This window comes from Lagopus leucura, unplaced genomic scaffold (assembly GCF_019238085.1).
Source record: "Lagopus leucura isolate 7727_CA_CO unplaced genomic scaffold, USGS_WTPT01 Super-Scaffold_100008, whole genome shotgun sequence".
NCBI lineage: Eukaryota > Metazoa > Chordata > Aves > Galliformes > Phasianidae > Lagopus > Lagopus leucura.
The window spans coordinates 9086783-9108633 of NW_024962265.1; the positions used below are offsets into that span (position 1 = coordinate 9086783).

The following is a 21851-nucleotide window of genomic DNA, read 5'->3' on the forward strand; positions in this document are numbered from 1 at the left end:
TGCACCCTGTTAGCACAGCAGATGTGTTTGGATGAGAAGTTATAGCTGGATCTGAAGTGTTGCTACATGATGTGGCAAAGCAGAAAGGCCTGTTGCAACCCGGGGCTGGACTGTAGATACTACTCTGACTGTATGAATTTACAGGTTGCATTACTGTTTTAGAAATTGCTATTTTAGATTTGCAACCGAACCCTAAATCCTACGTGCCTACAGGTAGGTGGATAGGTGACGACAACTGGGAGTTCTTCCCACCAGCTCTGAAGTGCCAGCTCCAATCCAGAGACAATGTGGATGAGTGACTGCATGGTTTACAGATTGCAACTGAAATATCATGCTGGCGTGGAGCCCAGGCAATGCAAACACTCAATTCTCCATTTGTCTCAGCTTTGGTCCTTCTGCCACCTTTAAAAGAGAGATGAACACTTCCCTGTTTTACAGAGGCTGTTGTGAGTTAATACATTCAAGATTTTGGCACTCTTTGATACAATGGATGTGAAAATAGCGAGAATAGTGTCTGCTCTTTCATTTCCACCTGTTGGACTAATAACAAAAATGCAGAAGGAAGGAAGAAGGAAAGAAGGAAAAGAGATTTTAGTGAAAAGCTGTTAGTGAACTTTTAATGGCTTTACTAAATTACCTAAGCAACCTTTACCAGGTTTACTTTGTATGGAAAATGTATAGCAGCCACAGAAAAGGGTGTATGCGAGCATAAAGGAAAGGCAATCTGAGTCGCCCGAGGGCTCTGCAAAAAAGTACATACGCTAGAGATATGATTGAGGAGGAAAGAGCCTGGGGACTTGCAGCGAGCCCCGGGGACCCGCACCGGGAGGACCTTCCAGAGGGCCATATACATACGAGTATATGAACGCACCCCAGGCTGGGCACACTGCTGGACGTGCGGCTGCTGCTCCTCCAGAAGGAGCAGGGGGATAGGGATTAAAAGAGGCACGAAGCACAGTTAAAAATAGCGCGCGGGAAGCTCGGAGGTGCGGCACGCCTCCCGGGGGCCCGGCCCGGCCCGGCCCGGAGCTCCCCGCTCCATGTAAGGAGCGCGGCCGCACAGCGCCCGCCGCCCGCCCCCGCCGCCGGCAGGAAGGCAGCAGCCGGGAGAAAGCCGCCCGCCGCCAACTCTTCTTTCTCTCCTCTCCCTTCAGGAGCCCCCACCCCGCCTCCTTCTCCTTCTCCTTCTCCTCCCCTTCCCCCGCCCCCCCCCCCGCCGCTGCTGCTGCTCCGCAATCGGGGATAAATCAGGGAAGCGGACACACGCACGGAGTGAGCGGGGATCCGTTACAAAAGTAGCGCTGATGGCGGCGGATCGGATGAAGCTGGAGCTGCTGCCGGAGTAACAGAGCGGAGTGCCTCTCTCGCTCTCTCCTCTCTTCCCCCTCTCCACCCACCGATCTCCATCGTTTCTCCTCCTCCTCCCCACCCTCGGCCGCGCTCTGTGCACATCGCTGGGCTGTGCCAGGGGGCGGGCGGGGGCAGCGGAGGAGCCTTTAAAAACCGGCGGCCCCCCCACACCCGGCGCGCACAATAATTGAATTTATTATTACCGTCTCGCCGACTTGGGGGGAAAAAATAAGAGGGATCGATCTTCGATCAGGAAGATGGCTGCTGGCTGGCTGCTGGTCTTTAGCCTGACACTTTTCCAGTCCCTGGTGATGAACCACTCCTCGGAGGGCCCGTTCCCTTCGCCCACCACGTAAGTGTCTCCGGGGCAGCGCCGGGAACGGGGCGGGGAGCAGCGCCGGGCCGAGGGCATTCCCGGCGATGGGGACAGAGGTACCGAACGCTGCTGAAAGTAACTCTGCGTGGGAAGCGGCGTAGAGGGAAAGCCTCAGGGGTTCGGCTGGGCAAAGAGGGGATCCGGGGGAACCATCCCCCAGTGGCAGTCGGACTTTTGGAGGAGAAGGCTGCGCCTCCGACATCACTAAATATACACAGCCCGGCGGCCGAGCCGCGCCGGGAGGAAAGTTTCGTGTTACGCGGAGCCTGCCCCCTCCTCCCACCGGGGTTATTTCGGTCTGGCAGGAGTTTGGAGCTCTAAAAAAAAAAAACAAAAAACAAAAAAACAAAAAAACAGAAAAAAATATATTAAAACTTGAGTGATTTTAGTTACAAATGAACTGCAGGTCGATATTGCCGGCCGTTGAGAGGAAGGACGGCTCTGCCCGGAGCTCCGTTCACTCGCACCTGGCCGCACGCCAGCGCGCACCGGGAGTGTTTTGACAGCTCCGGGGTTTGTTTTATGTATGTGTTTGTTCGTGTGGTTTCGTGTGTGCGCACGCATGTGCACAAGCCGGGCTTTTGTAGCGAGCTTAAAGCCACACAACTAAGAGACCGTTTCCTTCCACGAGCCCAAGCGCCGGCCTTGGAATTGGCACTTCCCAAAAGCACCTTTGAGAGGGAAGGTGGGAGTCGGTGCGAACACAGCCTGCTTTGACATGCCTTGGAGGCAGCAATCTTTAAAGCGCCGTGTACTTATTAGCATGAAACTGCTGCCCAGGGTCGTGCGAGGATCACATAATGAAGGCAGGCAATACAAGGGCAAAAATAATCCAATTCATCATCTTTGAGATTCGGCTACAGATTGAAATAAGGTCTATGAACTAATGACCGTGTTTTCTTCCTTTTATTTTTTTCCTCTACACCTTGTTTGCTTTTATTATTATTATTATTATTATTATAATTATTATTATTATGTTGAAACACTTACCTTAGTGCCTGAGCTGGGTTGAAGATATCAGTAGGGAACTTCTAAGCGGATGACTCACTTTAATGCATTTTACATAAGAAAAAAACAGTGCTGATGGGAGTCTTCCCCATTGTTTAACGCTGGGTGAAATTTATTGCCCTCGTTCACTCCGTGCAGAAGGATGAGTTTACAGCAATTACCAGCAATGCATTTTCACCAATTAGTACTTCTGGTAGGTTGTTATAATTGGATTCGGTTCTGGGTTTCGGTTCTGTTACAGGGGAATACAAAGATAAGCGTAAAATAACCACGTCTTCTAAATTGAATACATGTAGCCTTTCATTGAAGGGAAAACTATCTTAAGAAAATAATCTTTTGCTGTTTATAAAGACGTATCATATAAAAATAAGATTTAAAGCTGGGGCTTTAAATCAGTGCTTCCCCTGTGCTTGAGCTCCCGGGTCTGATTGCTTCTTTCTGTGTTGCCAAAGTGTATCATACACAACCAACCACGCCTGATCTTCTGCACAGCTTTATCTGATTTTAAGAGAGGGAAATACAAAACCCTGTGAAAATAAAAAGAATGTAGAAAAAGAAGGTTGTATAATTTCAAATAGAACTCCAGATCACTTCTAAGCATTACATTATGCGATATTTATTTAAAATTATTTTTCCCGTCTGCCTGTGTTTGCCGTTTCCCTTCAGAATTTACCTGTACTGCCAGTCATGACAATAGGAATGGTCAACAGGGAAGCATGTTATATTAATGCAATTCTAATTATAAACTATTAAGTAATTATGAATATGGTGTTAGCAGCATCTTCGTGTCCTACACAAATAACTTACTGTTAGCTTTCTTTTTTCTTCATTATTACTCCATTGAAAAAATTATAGAAACAATATATAGCACCTGTCCATCCTTCATAGTAATATTTCTCCTTTTGAAACTGAAGTGCAAGTAAAGCTTGATTAATTTGGGAGGCAGCACAACATACTGATAGAGGGAGAGCTGCTTTGCAGAAGTAATGATGTAACAGGTGAAAGAGAAAACATTTTTCTGAATCTCTTTTAAGTCTTCACAGTTAGTGAGGATTTATTTCCTGCTACAGATCACAAATGGGGAAGAACAAAGAGAAGTGAATGCCCTTAAAGTGAAGGATTTTATATTAAGAATATTAAAGATAGTAGGGAAAAAAAAAAAAAGGGAAGGAGAAGAAAATGAAGAAAAGAAGATATATTAATAATTGAAGAAGCAAAGATTAGCTGATACTGTGTTCTGAGTGACTTGCCTTTTCCCATTATTTTCAGTCTGTTTTTCTTGTAGTTGAAAAGTTATGCTGAGGAAGCAGCACTGCCCAACTGTTGTATGAAAATGTGTATATTGAAGGCTGTGTAGTTTGTGATTTCATCTCCTCATCACTGTACGATCACTTTTCTTTCAGTCATCTGTTTCTTCTGCATCAGCAAATGCTTTTACTAAAGCATTCAGAAGTGTGTATCACCAATACAGAACCACACCAGCATGATGTATTTTTAGCAAAAATTACTGAATGTTTAAGCAATGCCTGTTTGATAGACTCTCAGGCATTGGATTCATTTTACTCCTCTGACATGGCAAAAAGGTTTTGGTATATTTGCCCAGCAATGTACAGAGAATTTCAAGTGGATGTGTGTGCGGTATGAAATGGAAGTCTTAATTTCTCATTGTAAATCTGAGCAGGTGGTGTAAACACATTTGTTGCTTCGTTTGTTGGAACATTTCACTGCAAATATTGAAAACTTCCTTTAATGAACAATTTAAGGATAGGAATAATTATGTCTTGATCTTTAGATCTAAGACTTACCTGCTGATAATATGCATTCAGAGATTTTGCTAAAAGGTATTGTTTTCATTGTTTTGTCTATCAGACATCTATTATACATTAGCTCTTAATTTAGTATGTATGCTCTTTTAACATAGAAGCTCCAAATATTTCAGTTGTACATGCACACTGCAGATACGTGAGAATGCCATTATATACGGTTCTCCTGTCCTTGTAGCCACAGTGTTTCTATTACAAACACTGTACACGATGCACTTCTTTCTTTATAGGCTTATTTATTTCTTTATCATCCATTTCTATACAGAATTCTGTGGAAAATATACTGTCATGTGAATGTAGTTTTGCATGTTCCCTGGTAAAGGTGGCATGGGACTCTATTACTACCATATTATCTCTCCTGCACCAAAACAGATAGTCTGGAGTTTAAAAACTGGTTTAAAAAACGCTAAAATTCCTAAGTAGACTTTTGGAACAGCATGTCTTAGTAGTGTTGATGTTTCTACTGATAATGAGTATCAGTTGATACAGAGATGGATCTACTGCTTCCAGGTAAGGCTGGCTACAGAGCCAAATATTTTGATTTTTGACAAACATGGGACTAAAAGCTTTCAATATCAATAGTGCTATTTCTGCAATTACATCATTCTGGATATAGCTAATTTTATTTTCTCTAATTTTCCTCTTTACTCATTCTCTGTTTTTCCATATGTTTGAGTATTTGAGTAGAGAATAAATTGAGTAGAGAATAATTTATACATTACGTTCAAGACAGATCTGCTAACTAGATAAATTGGTATAAAACATCTGAAGATAAAAATAATATACAGAGAACTGAATAATATACATACTATAAATATGTATATATTATGCATGTATGTATGCAGGCATAAAAGCCAAAGACGTTTTTAGAAAAGAAGCTGTGTAGCTGTGTATTCCTATTTCTTATTCACTTGAATCATCCTTACTGTTTTGGTGTCATTAGGACAGCTCAGGGAAGTCTGTATGAGTCATATGAATTAGGGCTTGCACAACTGAGGTGTCTTTGTTTTTGATTTCTTCACGTGAACTTAACCAGTGTAGGTCTTTGTGAGAATGTTGCTGGGCTTGGTACGCAGCATTGCCTGCCATATAAATCAGTGACTGAATGTAGATGGAAGATATTTACAATATGTCCTTTTCATCTGTTTCTACCAGTGTAGATGGGGAGTTTGACATCACTTACATACATACAGTCTCATTTTTTAGCCTAAAATCTGTGAAGGAAGCATATCAAATTTACAGCTGATGCTGATTAGAAAATACAGCCTCATTAGTAAAATATCAGGCTCCTTCTCATTTGAAATTTCTATTTTACAGTCTATTTAAAAATTGTCACTATTAGGAAAAATCTGTTGACGTGGACCTTCATAGTGGTGCTTTGGAAAGGAAGTCAAAAGATGGTGTTTGGTACGACAGGGAAGTGCAATATCACCTCTTAGTGTTTTCTTAGCAGCACATGTCTGGATGCAGAGAGTTATGCATGATTTATAAAGTCACAGATTTTTAAAAGTACTGCTGCAGTCCATTCTTCTAGTTAAAGATCAGTGCAAAACAGCTTGTTGATTGGTGTTTTCTTTTTGTGAGCATCTTTGCGCATGTGGTGGCGATAAAGGCAAATTATTATTTGGATCCACAAAGCACTTTTCTGTTTTGCATACTTTATGATGTAAATTGTGAATGTTTATTTTTTATTATTCTGTTTTGTTGTTGTTGTTGTTTGCTTTTGTTTCCCTCTTAACAATTTATACTGGGGCTTTGAAGCTCACAAATTCTATAATTTTACATTTTATTAGGTATGAAAATTCTGATGAAAACATTAAAATAGACACTGAACATAAAATATGAAATTCCATTGAAATAAATCAGCATTGTAGAGTTTTCTTCCATCTTTCATTTTGCAGTGATGCTATTTTCAGAGCTGCATTGCTCATACCCTGCAAAATGATTTTATCCAAGAATTCAGCTGCTAGAAAGAGAGCTGAGCTTGTCAGCACATTAGTCTGCAATGTATTCATTGTTACATAGAAGGCCCGTCACACATATCTTAAAAAATATTTATCTGGCAGACCATTTAAATTGATGGAAGCATGGTCAAATTATTATTACTTAAATCTTTTATTACAAAAAAAAAAAAAAAAAAAAAATAGACTGTAGTTGCCCACTGATAACTCTGATTTGACATGCTTCTGCCTTTGTTCTCTATTCTTCCCTTCTGTGAGAATCTTTTAGCCAAGGCAGTATTATATTCCAGACTGATGTTTGACTTAAAACCCTGACAGATAGGGCTTATGATTCAAGAGCATTTTAGTAGTTTAAGAGAAAAATGGCTCATTCTCTTTGTTATTGAACATAGTAAAAGCAGAATTGGGCCCCGGTCTGTTTTGCAGTTTTTTAATTTTTTTTTAATTTTTATTTTTCCAGCAATGCAAGAGCTTTTGATCCCTGTATGCTTAGGATACATATTGTGCCCAGAGTGTTTATAAAATGGTAGTGGCAAGTACCGGCTACAGAAAATGTTGTTCTCAAGTGCCTTGTTAAAACTTCTGCCTTAGCAAAAGAAAAGATTTAGCAGAACGTAACACTGGAATAAATTTTTTGGACCATAAATAGAATTTGGCAGAGCCAGATTCCGTACTCCATATTCTTGTAAATGTTGAATCAGACTTCTTGGTAGAAAGCGTTCTCAGTGCTAAAGTAAAACATATCTAGCACCTTGAAAATACACAGAAGGTTTTAAAAATATATATCCATGAAATAACTGTTACTCTTCCTACCACTGAGCAGTGCCTGTGCTTTGTGTCTTTGGTTGACCTTAACCCATTCCTGCATGGGCTTTTCCATTCTTCTTCAGACACTGAAGGTTGAGTATCAATGAATAATGATTTGCATTTGAGGATACGGCTCTGATTAATATCTCTTGTCTCTTTTATAATAGCCTGATCCTGTTCAACTTTTCTCAAAGCGTATCGGTTAATGCTGTGTTCTTTATGATCAGTCCAAGAGCCTCATTTTGCAGCAGTTACGCCACTGCTTGCTATAGCAAATTGGTTATTGCCATTACGCAGTGGCACAATTCTTCTTCATTCTGGATTTACAGCAATAAAAAAGAACTGGAACCAATATTGTTTGCAGAATATTAAGCAGTATAGTGTAAAACACAAAGTGCTTCATGAGTGTTCGTGCGTTTGATACGTAACACTGACAGTAAGTATACCACTCTCAACTCAATGTATTTCTCAGTGATGCTTACGTGTTGGATATTCTCAGTTTAGGTCCAGGCTGTGCAGCTAGAATTTAAAAGTGCCATTGATAGTTTTAGAAAAAATCAGCCTAAGAGTGATGGTTTTTGGAGTACACCTCAGCACTTTTTAATAGCTAAAAATTAATGATGCATGCCTGCAGCCATGCAGATCAGGAGGGATTCGTCTTTTCCATCTTCACTGCTTCCCAAACTATTTATTGACTTCTTCTAACTCAATTGTTCACACTTTCCTTCCTCTCTGCCTTAATAAATGCTAGAACTCTGTGAAGGAAAAGTCCTCATCTGTCTCTGCCCATAATGCCTTTCCCTGTACCATCAGCAAAGAGATGACAAAGACAGGAAGCTGAATCTGCTTTTTATATAAAGTTTTGCTATTTATTTACAAAGATTCTAACAAGTTTATGAAAAAGATTGGCATTATTTTGCATCAACGTATCAGCAAGCTTTTGCAGTTAATTACAGCAATTCAAAATCAGGCTTTTTTTTTTTTTTTTTTTTAAATCTGAGGCAGACCTGGAATACCTGTAGAGTATGAATGTGAAGTTATAATATTGCTGACTATTATTAAAAATGTTTTATCAGATTTTTCACCTTCTTTTAAGTTACATTCTCAGTCTTCATTTAGGAGTGTTGAGAAAAAGGCTACAGCCTGACTTTGTAACAGATTTTCTATATAGCAGTTTAAACATTTCTTAACATATCTTCTGTTTCCCCAGAGCCATGAATTGAAATGCAGCAAGAACAGGATTTTTTTTTTTTTTTTTTTTTAAAGTAATTTGTGCTATGGATTGTATGGGCTAACAGTCTTTTGCACAGCAATTGCTTTCTTTATCATGGAGGCATGTATTAGTTTGAGGGTCTTAGTTCAGGGGTCTTTTTTTTTTTCCCTATATGATTTGTGAAGTAAATAAGAACATGAAGGGGTTTCTGAGTCTGAACTTCAGGTTTTGTAGTAATAAAATGGAAAATCATATTATTTTTTTATTAGAAGAAGAAAAGCTGAACTTGTTTCTTCCAAATAATGTTGTACCTCAGTTGTTTCCATCTCCTGTTTTTTAGTGCAGACCTCTACCTGGCTGATCTAAAGTGTTAAAACCAGTTAATAGTCCCTAACCTTTGCTGGACTTTGTATCAGATTTTCCTAAGTGTGGACTAAAAATAGAAATAAAATAGAATAGAAATAGTCATAGAAATAAAGTTAGAAAATTTCTCTAGGCAAGGGTCATAGGCAGGACTAAGGCCTAAATCAAGATGTGCCATTTATCTCATTGTCACTTTTAATACCATGTTGCATTTTTCTTTCTGCATGAAGGCAGTCATAAACAGTAGTAAAAAGGAAGTTTTCTCATTTTTGAAATGTGGAAATGTGGAAAAATTTGCCATACATCATAGCCTGGACTCCTAATAATGAAACTTCTTCCCTGGTTCTCTAGGCAACCCGTTCCAGTGCCCATCCACTCTCTGAGTAAAGAATTTCCTCCTAACATCTAACCCAAATCTCTCCTTTTCTAGTTTATAACCATTCCCCCTTGTCCTGTCACGATTTGCTCATGTAAGAAGTTACTCTCCCTCCTGCTTATAAGCTCCATTTCTATACTGGAAGGCCACAGCGAGGTCTCCCTGAAGCCTTCTCTTCTCCAGGCTGAACAAGTCCAAGTCCCTCGGACTCTTCTCATAGGAGAGGTGCTTCAGCCCTCTGTTCATCTTCCACACCATCCTCTGGACCCGTTCCAACATCTCCACATCTTTCTTCTGCTGGGGGCCTGAGCCCTGGGTGCAGTTCTCCATATGGGGCCTCACAAAGCCAAAGATGGTGAAGTGAAATGCCTTGTGCTGTGATCTGGAAGAGCTTCTGTTTGTTGGCAGTGCAGGAATGAAAGGAATCAAGTGGAGAAGACCACAAGTATGAATTTCAGAGGTAAAACTGTTTTTAGGCATTGACAGATACGGCACAAGTGGCAACCTCCAGGGAATTGTCCTCATTTGGATGTTCCCTTCTCATTCATAATTTCCTCTAATAGCTATGATATGGTGGTTTGCAGCAAAAAACAATTATGCTATCTCAGTTAAGGTTTGTACTATTTTCTTCCTACACTTTGACAAGTGAGTAACTTTCACACACATAGGTCGAGCATCCCATTAAAGTTTTGAAATGTTGGGGTGACAATCTCATCGTTCCATTAAAACTTAGGTTTTGATTTATAATACTCTGTTGTGAACTAGCTCAAAAATTCTTAATTTCATAAATGGCTGAATGGACTCTCAGAGTAATTATTTCCCCGAGTGTGGATTTGAATAGCCCACTTAATAGATATGTTATATGGATCCTAAATGCAGCCCTGTATTCAGATGTAGTGATCTTTACTTGGGGAGTGCTCTGCCCAAAGAGGTATGCTCACAGTGTTCTGTGGATTTAATCAAGAAACGCAGTGCCTTCAGGTGCTGATGTCAATGTACACATTTGTTTTTGCAGAATATACTTGATTTCTTTTAATATACTGAATTAGGATAAAAGTAACATCTGGTATATTTTTTTTCAGTAAGTAGTTAGAGATTTCATTCAGAGGTTATTGTATGTCCATGTTTTCTGTTAATCTGATATGTAGTTTAATATATTTTTTTTACAGACGGATGCAACAAGCCTGTCAGATTTTTTTTTTTTTTTTTTTTTGTGTGTTCAGAGACCAATTAAAGTGGAGGGGTAAACTAGTGCCTGACAAGAGATGGAAATCACATGTGTTAAGTAATGAGTTTTGTAGTACTGTGATCTTTTATGGAACTTTTTTCTTCTTTAGGATGAATGCAGCTGTTTGTATATTTCCTAATCCAGCAAGTATGTCTTGATTTGTGCCTTTTGTCGTAAATGAATTAACTCATGCCTATTGTAACCTTTCTCTGGGGGCGGCCGCCCCCCCCCAAAAAACAAACAAACAAAAAAAAAAACCAACAAAGTAATAGGAGAGGTAATTGTTTCCTTTATTTGATTTCCCTGTGGTGTACATCTTCAGTTGCATGCATCCTGGCTGAGCGCCTCATTAGTATGTGTCTTTCTCCATTATTATCTGCCTCTTGTTACCTGTTTTGCATTATTACTTAAGTTTTTGCACCTTCATTTCACACACTGATTTCTGTCATCAGTAAAGTAGGAAGCTGAAGCATTTTACCATTTAGTCAAGCAGGGTTTTATTGTCAAGATTAATTTGTTAGTTAATGCCTCCAAAGCCTTCTGTACTTGGTAAGCGTTCTTAAGCTGTGAAGGCCTGTTTATAAAGATATATTTTTTTTTCCTGCTCTATTCCCACCTTGCTTCAGATACTTGCATGACTAAATCTTTCCTGGCTGGAAAATACTCTGGTTTCTCAAGGATTTTCTTTTTTATAGAATCTTTGTAGAATGGTGCCATCATATCTGTTCCTTTTTGTAACTGGAGATCTGGGGATCTTGAAGAAGTTAATCCCCATGATCAGTACTTCTTTGATGCACACAGATTGTAAAACATAAGCTTACCAGCATTTTTAGAAACTAACAGGAGTCAGCAAAAATCTGCAGACTGTACAGTGGGAAAAAAAGGCAGCATATCTGATTCATGCCAACACTGCCTGTTAGCTGTGCTCCTTTGCCACACTGTACACACTGTTGAAGATGTAGGAGATGTAGATGCCCAGCTTGTCTGAAAAGTGGACTGTGAGTGTTTAGCATTTTCTAATTAAAATAAAGGCAGTAGCAGGGTACAACACTAGCCCGTGTGAATTATGACACTTACGCTCATTAACCTGATCTGCTACCCACTTCTCTTGGAGCGCTGGCTATTGCTGTTTTAATTTCTTCTGTTTCAATTTCTAAAATGGAAATGATATTCTACTGCCATCCTGCTTGAACAAGTGTGTTGCATATTGCAAAGTGTCCTGCTTCTGTGAGAGGGATGGTCACAGAAGTATGTAATTAGTGCTGTTCGGAGGGTCTGACATCAACTTATTTCTATTCATGGACTAGGAACATGCTAAAGATTGCTATTAATGATCACTAATTGCCTGATAACCACTGAGGCAGCTAAGATTTCAAGTAGGAGTTACATAGTTTTCATAGAAATTACTTTGCCTTGCCCAGTAATATGGGCATAAGTATATGTCAAGTATAATATGTCAACAGCAGAAATGTTGACATTACAGTTGGTTTGGGCTTTTTTATTTTGTATTTTTTTTAATTATTATTGTTATTATTTATTATTATTTACCAAGCCATTTTCTTGCCTTGGAATCTTCTGGATTAGAGTTTCATGTATCCTGAAGATATCTTAAATTAGGCTGGGACAGGATTACTAATATATGCAGGAACATGTCTTGTGGAGATTTCATTATACAATACACATGGGGAAAAGGTTTGAGGTAACAGAATCTGGTCCTTCTAACTGATTACAAATACACGATGGATTAATTGGTTTGTTGCATATACTCTAAATGTCTTTGAAAATGATGAGGTACCCAATTTCATCCTTCTTTGCACCGGTGTAATTTCAGCAAAATGAGTATCAGACCTGTATCATTTAAATTCCAGTTGCATGGATTAATCCACACAAAATAATTCCTGATTAAGCACATACAGGTTTCATCCCCCCAGAATAAGTCATCACTGTCAAGGCCTCATTGTAAAAATTATATAAAATAAAATGTAGTACATGATTATATTAGGCTATACAAAGGGGAATAGTAAGATATTGCAAGGAAACCATGCGTGATATCAGATGTGGTCATTTGTCTTCCTTTTAAATGATAAGCTCTGGCAGCACTTCATTGTCTGTGCCCCACTGAGCAAGTGTCCATGTGAAAAAGAACTTCATAGCGTGCTGGAAGGCACTGAAAAACACTCCTAGAAATTAGGAGAAAGCATGTTTTTATAGACGTACGGAGTTGTTAGGAAGAAATACTTTTTAAAATACTTTAACATCTGGAAATATGAGGGATGGTTTTAAGTGACTTTCACAGTTTACTTTTTTGTGGTTTTTTTTTTTCTTTTTTTTTTTTTTTGTTTTGCAATTAGTTCTAGGGCTCAGCACTGCAGTTTAGAATGGTAGGAATGAGAGAAGTAATTTATTTTGACCCCTCATTATGCAAAACTGAATAATTCGTTCACCTTCTAGTATGAAATCCTGATTTTCAGGCCACTAAATTTAAAATCAGCAAGAAAACTGGAAAAAAAAACAAATAAAACTACTTTTTTTTTTTGTGCTCCTCTGTTTATTCTGAAATGTGATGTTATTACATGATAAGGCCATAGGGTGAAATTCTGATGTGATAGCTTTGTTCTTATTAGCAATACTTGAATGGTATCTGCTGTGTGTTACTAATCTCGATGCATTTTTTTTTCAAACTGAGACTGGAATTAAAAGCACCCATCACTTGTTTGGATAGTGAGAAATAAAATTAGAAAACAGTCATACCTAATATTGTAATAGATTTCTGGAGTAATGCTTTGACTGCAGATATTTTGCTGCTTCTGATTTTGCTTGGCATAATGTCATTTATTCATCAAATAAGTTATTTCTATGGCCCGCAAGGTACCTTTGCATGAAAATGCTCAATTATTCTCACAAATATCCATGCTTCAACAAACAAAGATATTATGCACTCAGTTATGATGCTTTCAGCTTGGCAAGCACAGGTTAAACATCAGTGATTAAATATTTGGTTCCACATATCTAATTACCTGGGGATCTATTTCTTTCTAGTGAATAGTATTCTGGTCTACAATTGTCCCATTATTCTCCATGGGATAAATCTGTTCATAGAAAAAAGAGCTAATGAGTCTTTTAAAAAAAAATCTGTGTTAAAAGTACATTATTAGGTAGTAAACCTCATTACTTAATAATTAGGAAGTGCAAGTTATTGAAATTGCTGCTTGGCTTTCATTTTTTTTCCTTCTACATCTCCATTGTGATCCAGTGCCCAGTTACAGAATCAACTGTTATTTTTGCAGCTGGAAACTTATTTCACCGAGTGTATGAAGTAGATACATAAGAGCAGAATTATACTTACAATGTGCTTACATACTAAGATGGAGATGTGTATTTATTTTGGTTATCTGACTTTATATCTGTTATGATTTTGACTTAATAAGAAGAGTTTTGAATGCTTTTTTTTTTTCCTCTCTGTAGCTTATTATTCAAAATGTAACTCCTACATAAGGTGACCAGAACAGTTGGATTTCACAGATAATTTTAGTAAAGCTGAAAAGAATGTACTTTGTCTATGGCAGTGAAAACCTGCTTCCAGTAATAGCTTCCAGTTTAGGGAGAGTCTACAGAAGCACCTGTCTCTGAGAACTGAAAGGGAGGTATTGGCCAAAATCTCTGCTTTAAACCCAAAAGCATAAACAAACCAATAAGGAAAGAGATGTTTCTGAGATATGTTTGGATGTTCTGTGTTGCTTGGATGTTTGGATCTTCTGCTGCAGGAAGAGAATAGCTGGTTAGTCCTATTTTTAAGCTGTTTTTAAGTTGTACTACTCGGTTTTTAAGCTGTATTACTTAAATATATACAACCCTTCACTAGATGAAAATTACTTCTCATCAGCAAGTTTCCCTCAGCAAGTTTGCTGATGATACAAAGTTGGAAGGATTGGCTGACACAACTGAAGGCTGTGCTGTCATTCAGCAAGAGCTGGACAGCTGGGCAGTAAGAAACTGGATGGGGTTTAACAAAAGCAAGCGTAGAGTCTTGCATCTGGGGAGGAATAATTCCATGCACCAGTACAGGTTGGGGGATGAGCTGCTGGAGGGGAGCTCCGCGGAGAGGGACCTGGGTGTCCTGGTGGACGACAGGTTGGCCATGAGCCAGCAGTGTGCCCTTGTGGCCAAGAGGGCCAATGGCATCCTGGGATGCATTAAAAAGAGCGTGGCCAGCAGGCTGAGGGAGGTGATCCTCCCCCTCTACTCTGCCCTGGTAAGGCCTCATCTGGAGTACTGCGTCCAGTTCTGGGCTCCCCAGTACAAAAAAGACAGGGCTCTCTTGGAAAGAGTCCAGCGGAGGGCCACAAAGATGGTGAAGGGCCTGGAGCATCTCTCCTATGAGGAAAGGCTGAGTGAACTGGGTCTATTTAGCCTTGAGAAAAGAAGACTGAGAGGGGACCTGATCCAGGTCTATAAATATCTAAGGTGTGGGGGGCAGAATGGCGAGGCCGGACTCTTTTCAGTGGTGAGTGGAGACAGGACAAGGGGAAATGGCCGGAAACTGCAGCATAGGAAGTTCTGCACAAATATGCGCAAGAACTTCTTTACAGTGAGGTGACGGAGCACTGGAACAGGCTGCCCAGGGAGGTGGTGGAGTCTCCTTCTCTGGAGATGTTCAAGACCTGCCTGGATGCCTACCTGTGCGACCTGCTGTAGGGAACCTGCTTTGGCAGGGGGGTTGGACTCGATGATGTCTGGAGGTCCCTTCCAACCCCTACAATTCTGTGATTGTTTCATAGGCGTTATTTTTCCTGAAAATTAATGGGAAATGTCAGCAATGTATGACTGAAATGTCCCTAACATTCTTAGTTACCTAACTGGGTGGGAAACTCATGCTTCTTGTGTGAGCGTTTAGCTCTACCTTTAATGTTTGGGGTTATTTTGGGAGTAAGCATAGGCAAATTTAAGAAATTTCACAAGCATGTGAAATTTTATGTTTTGAGTGTACCAGATCCAGATGCATACACTGACATTTAATGACATATATTTGGATAGAATTTAGTCAAGGATTTCTTAATGGCCAAACAGACATCCTGCAAGTTGGAGTTCTGCAGTCTGATTAATTCCAAGATTGCTTAAAATAAAGCAGCTTGTATTGCCAACAACGAAGTATCCCTCCAGTCCCCATGAACTGATAAAACAAGCTTGTTTCCATTTAAATTTGCTGTACTGTGAGTGGGTTTTAGTCCAAAGTCTTCAAATAAATATATGATAGGCAAATATAGTCTGTAGGAAGCACACAATTTTTTTTTTTGTTGTGGAATGGAGTTTCTAATTCAAAAGCAATTTAGATTCCCGTCTATGATTTCTTACCGTGTGATTTGACTTGGACACACATCCTCTGTGTGACATTTCTTGCACCTGGGAAAATTAGATAATGAAAAAATAAAGGCTTTCTTGTTTGATAATACGATCTATTTTCAGAATGGAACAATTACAAAATCTTTCTAGCGCTCAATGTCAATCTAAACAAAATCAATGCTGAAATAAGCGCTATTTAAAAGAAGTGTTGTTGTATTACAGTGTTTGTGTAGCTCTCTGAGAGTCCAAAATGATGCAGTAAAAAAATTTTCTGGGACTTTAAAATACCACTGTGTAATGACCGCCTGATTTTTATTTCAGTTTAAGTCATTCACAACTGTATGCATGCCTCCATGCAAATTGAATGTCTTATCATTTCTACACTTAATTTTTCCAGAAGGCTAGCTTATTCTATGTATCTCAAAATCAGCTGGGGTTTGAAAGTGATGTTAGGGTTGGATTAAAGCCGTTGAGGAATTTGTTAGAAAAAAAAACAAAAAAACAGGAAGTTCAGGGTTGGTTTTTCAATTCTTATCCAGGTTCTCTTTCATATATGATGTATAATCAAGGGATATTAAAATGTTACAATCACAAAATAAACAAGAGAGTTAGGCAAAGTAGATTATGATAACAAAAGAAAATAAATGGAAAGCTTACCCTTATGCTGGGCTCACCACAAAACACCAGAAGGAAGGATATCCAGACAAGATCCTTCCTTCCTGGTATCCAGCTCTTAAACAGGTCTTCCGGCAGCACAGGTGAATTGCCTTCAGCTGTGCTCCTCTGGCTGACTCATGGCTCGCCTCAGGTGATCAATCAGAGGTTCAGGCTGTGACTCAGCAGTTCCCATACGTATGAGTTCTTCAAAAGGGCACAGAAAATTCTTTGGACAGTATAATACCTTGTAGAAGCACTTGTTTTTGTTATTATAAGTCAGATAAGAAGAAGGATATGGATATAAGGTGCTGTTAGAATTGTGTAAAAGTGAGTGCCTGTTCCAGCTGTCAGCTGCCTTGTAGGCTTCAGCCCACAAATAAAGATTAGGGAAATTCAGATTAAATACACAAAATGCATTGATAGCACAGCTAGGTGTGCTCTAAAACTTTTTCTTGTGTATTTAAACCATTGAAGGAAGTGGATCAAGATATGGGTCTCAGTAAAACATTGCTACTGTAGTCTGAATTTCATATTTCTGTAACAAGGCCTTTTCCTTCATCTGAAGGTATTATTGCTAGTGGCTCTGAGGTACAGTATGTTTTCTTATTGACTTTTGAGGACTTCTTTCACAGATCTGTGTATAATTTTAATATTTACCACATATATGATATATTTGCTGCCAAGCTACCCCAGTACGAAGCATTGTGATTGTGACTTATGTCCTCTTTTGTCTTAGGCTATATCTTTTAGTAAAATAAATTTTGATCTTTTTTGTTACCATGATGTGGGACAAAATAATGCTCAAACGACATGGAAATAATCTGTTATCCCTGAGTTTTTTTTATTGTGTGTGTGTGTTTGTGTGTGTGGTAGTAGAGTATTTAAAAAGCCATACAAATTACATGTAGGAGGGAATCTATTGCAAGATTTAGCTCTTCTCTCTTATGCATTTCTGAATGTAATTTAGCAGAATTTATCATACACAGTGCAATTTAATATGCTACGTTTAATTATTCACTCTCTCAGACCAGGAGATGAATTTTCTTCTCCACAGACTTCAAACAGCAGCAATGCATGCACCATGTATGGGTGTCCCTGCTCTTATTAGCACAGTATTTAGAAGCTCCAGTTATGGAACAACCCCCATATCTCATACAGGATTCATAATAATAAGTTTATGCGACAAAGATCCATAGACAGGAAGTCTGGCACAGAAACAGCATCCCTAGGAATGATAAAGCAATATAGTTCATGTCTCCTGAAGGTTTTCTCTGCTTACTGATAATACCTGTAGGGAACTAAGTAATGGCTGGCAAGAGTTATATTATGAATACCAATTTGCATGTCAAATCATTTCCTATTATTTTTCTTCTATGTGTTCATGTTTATAAAAACGTAGGACACACAGGGTTGTAAGGCAGGCAGATATTAAATAACTATATGGTTTAATTTTCAACAGATGGGTACAACTTCTGCCATAGATTACTGATACATGATAGAACAGAATGTTAGCTAGCCCAGTACACACTACAAGGAAGTTCATAAGATTTTGTAAAAATATGTTATCATGCTTTAGGATTTCTTAGAACTTGATGATTCTTTCACATGAACAGAAAAGAAAGAAAATCCATCTTAACAGCACATTCATATAAAAATTGTTTTGAATTCAGCTTTTTGCACATCTACTATTAATGTGCAGTGAGATCTAAGTTTTAATCTTCAATTAGGCTACAGAGTTGCTCAGCCTGAGGTGGGATTTTAGTCTAACAAAGTTCCTGCTGTTTATTCATTTATTCTGGGGACACACAAAGGATGCCACTCTCAAAATAAATGTTTTTATACGTGACTTAATTACTATATTCAGGCTTAAATTGCAAGAGTTTCAGATAAGTTGTCATTATATTAATTTTTCACTAAGCTCATTATATTTACTACATTGTATTAGAATCAGCCCCCACATTCCCCTGACTAGATTTCAGTAGCACAATCCAAGGAGAATTGCTTGTACCACACAACACGCATGAGGAAGATGACAAGCTGCGAGTGAATAAATCCAGACCCGGGAAGCAGAGCACTAATTTTACCATTAGCTGTCTCCCAGTTTAAATAGAGCAAAGTGCTGCTTCTTGCTTCTATTTATCTGTGGAGAAAAGGTGCATCATCTTTCCCATTGCTGAAAGACAAGGAGAGGTTTCAGAATCAATGTGTCAACCTTCATGGGAATCTCTGATTTGTGTCACCTGAATCTCTGTTTCTGCTAGGGTGGCTGATTTCTCTCAATAAAAAACAAGGAAAGCCTGTGTTGTATACAAACAAGTGGTGGAGAGAGAAGGGTTAAAAATAAGTCACCAGCAGATAGCCTATGAAATATATTTTCATGGTGCCTACTACTCAATTTCAGATCATAAAGCACTGAGATTTCAAATTCAGCATCCCTGTATGGCAGTAGGTGACAACTCATTGCAGACAGGACGAGACTCAAAGAAAGCCAGTGACAGTCAGAGGCTCCAGAGGAACTGCATGGTTTCCAGAACTCGGCAGGCTTGGGCTGTTGCCATTACCCTTTCCTCAAAGTCACAGAGCAAAAATATGTTCTGACAACACAACAGAGAGCATCGGCTTTTTGTCATGATGCCCAATGTCAGAGCAGGGAGAGGGCTGCAGCTCAGAAATCCAATGCTGCATGTCACATACTAGTTCAGGAATGAATTCTATCTGTCATTTAAGTTGTACTGAATGCACAGAGAGGGAACAGCCAAGGCTCACCCCTCCTCAGGCCTCTACCTGTTGCTTATGAGGAGCAGGGACTAGTGCAACTGCCTGCTGTGCTGGAATCGCGATCTGATCAGGTGGAGGTACACGTCTACAGGAGGTGACAGAACACAAGAGGAGAGGAAGAGACAGGTAGTGACATCCTCCAGCAAGTGCTTGGGAAAGCCTCTGGCCGTTCTTCAAATGTAGCCACATGTGTGTCAACTGCTGCAGGCCTCTCACAGCTGCACTGTCATTGCTCTCCAGCAACACCACTTCACCACCTCTATAACACTGTGGTCTTGAAGGACTCAAGAACTTCACAGGAGGGCCATAAAAGTAACAATTTTATCAATGCCAGAAAGCTTTGATGGAAATTGCTGAAATGTTAGTACAAGTCCTGCCTATTCCGCTGTTCTTCGGTGTGTATTTCAGCTCTGACAAGAATTAAACATCTCCTAATGAAAACAGTTAAAAAAGCCATGGGTGTATGCAAAGCGCAGTGTTACGGCACATTGCTCCAAGCTACACTATATACCTCTTTGGAACTCTTGAGGCAACTAGAAAAAGAGAAACCTCTGATTTCTCTTATGTACAGGTGTAGCCAATCTACCACAAAGATGACAGAAAGCTAAGTGTGCAGTTTACACGGTAGAAAGAAGGGATGCCATTCAGAGGGACCTCAACAGGCTAGAAAGGTGGGCCTGGATGAACTTAATGGGGTTCAACACGGGAAAGTGCAAAGTTTTGCACTTGGGCCAGAGGAATCCCAGGCACAAGCACAGACTGGAAGAAGTGGTCCTTGAGAGTAGCCCTGTAGAGAAGGACCTGGGGGTCCTGATGGATGAAAAGCTTAACATGAACCAGCAGTGTGCTCTTGTAGCTTGAAAAGCAAATGGTATCCTGGGCTCCATCAGAAGAGGGGTGGCCAGCAGGGACAGGGAGGTGATTGTCCCTCTCTACTCTGCTCTTGTGAGGCCCCATCTGGAGTACTGCATTCAAATCTAGGGCCTCCAGTACAAGAATGATAGAGAGCTGATGGAGAAGGTCCAGAGGAGGCCACAAAGATGATCAGAGGACTGGAGCACCTCCCCTATGAAGACAGGCTGAGGGAGCTGGGCTTGTTCAGGCTGTGCGGTGACCTCATTGTAGCCTTCCAGTACCTAAAGGGAGCCTACAAACAGGAGGGATGTCAATTCTTTGAAAGGGTAGATAACAAAAGGACAAGGGGAAATGATTTTAAGTTGAGGGAGGGAAGAATTAGGTTGCATATCAGGGGGAAGTTCTTTACAGAGAGATTGGTGAGGTGCTGGAACAGGCTGCCCAGAGACGTTGTGGACGCCCCATTCCTGGAGGTGTTCAAGGCCAGGTTGGATGGGGTCCTGGGCAGCCTGGTCTAGTATTAAATGTGGAAGTTGGTGGTCCTGCCTGTGGTGGCGATGTTGGAGATTCATGATTCTTGAGGTCCATTCCAACCTGGGCCATTCTGTGATTCTGTGAAGATAATACTTAAGAAGCAGCCTAATTATTGCTAAGAAACTAATTTATCTGTGTGAAATATATATGTAAGTAGTAAAATACAGAAGTATTTTATTTTTTATCATTAGATTCTTAGCAACTCTAGAAATCTAGATTAGATTTTTCAATTAAAGAAAACAACCCAAAATTAGTTTGAGCACAAGTGATTCATAACATCTTATAAAACTCTGTTTACAAAGACTAATTGCAAAAAGCACCCTCAGGCTGCCATGCTGCCAGGTGGCAACACTCTCCTACCAAGCCTTTCAGTTTAACTCTTTAACTCTTTAACTCTTCCAGTCCCTGTCCTCCAGTTTCTCAGAGACCAACAGAAGGCATGTAAGCAAAGCATTTGTGTTTGCACAAGCCACAGGTGAGTTGCTGGGAAGCTCTCAGTAAATGCCCCTGAGCACTCTGTGGAGCCACAGCTTTGCACATATACTTTTTCCTTAAGAGGATCATGCTGCTTGAGGAACTCTGAAGCACTCCAGTGCTTCAGTTACCCGGGGTTTAATTCGTGAACAAAACCTGTGGTCAGGGAAAATTTGCAAGTAGGATTATACAAAGGGATGGTTTAAGATGCATGGCCTCAGGACAAAGAACATCTACATATATGGTACTTAGCTCCCTTTCACCCACAGCAACAGAGCCCATAAAGCTCAAACGCACCTACTGTGTGTTCTGCATCTCTGTCCATAGCTAACTGTCTAACAGTGCCTATAGCCTAAGACACTACACACACTGTTTTCCAGATGATAGCAGCTGCGACCAGTGGTTGCATTTCTAATAAGGTTCTCCCTGCAAAACTGGCAAGGTGGTGTTTCCTGAAAAGTCTTGCTTTCAGAAGCCAATACCTGGGTGTTAGCCTTGAAACAATTAGTTAGACAATGCTTTAATGGAGACTATCATATAATTGCAATAGTTGTACGAAGAACAAACAAGTTATCAGAAGAAATATGGGGTAGGTTTTTTTTATTAGAGAATAATTGTCCTAATTTCTATTTTAGTATTCGTCTTCCACATAGAGGAAAGCATTTAGAAATGCCTATCTTTAAAAATTGTTGTGTTTTTTTTTTGTTT

General features: G+C 39.8%; 1 protein-coding gene across 4 annotated transcripts in view; it reads left to right on the forward strand.

Annotated features, from left to right (window-relative positions):
* The first annotated feature begins 1090 nt into the window (after window positions 1-1090).
* CACNA2D1 (calcium voltage-gated channel auxiliary subunit alpha2delta 1) overlaps window positions 1091-21851 on the forward strand; it is a 356843-nt gene continuing 336082 nt past the window's right edge. For all 4 annotated transcript variants that reach the window (XM_042872959.1, XM_042872960.1, XM_042872961.1 and 1 more), the window contains exon 1: window positions 1091-1702. In XM_042872959.1, coding sequence (XP_042728893.1) covers window positions 1608-1702 — 95 coding nt within the window. In that variant the 5' untranslated portion in view covers window positions 1091-1607. The remainder of the gene's footprint in view (window positions 1703-21851) is intronic.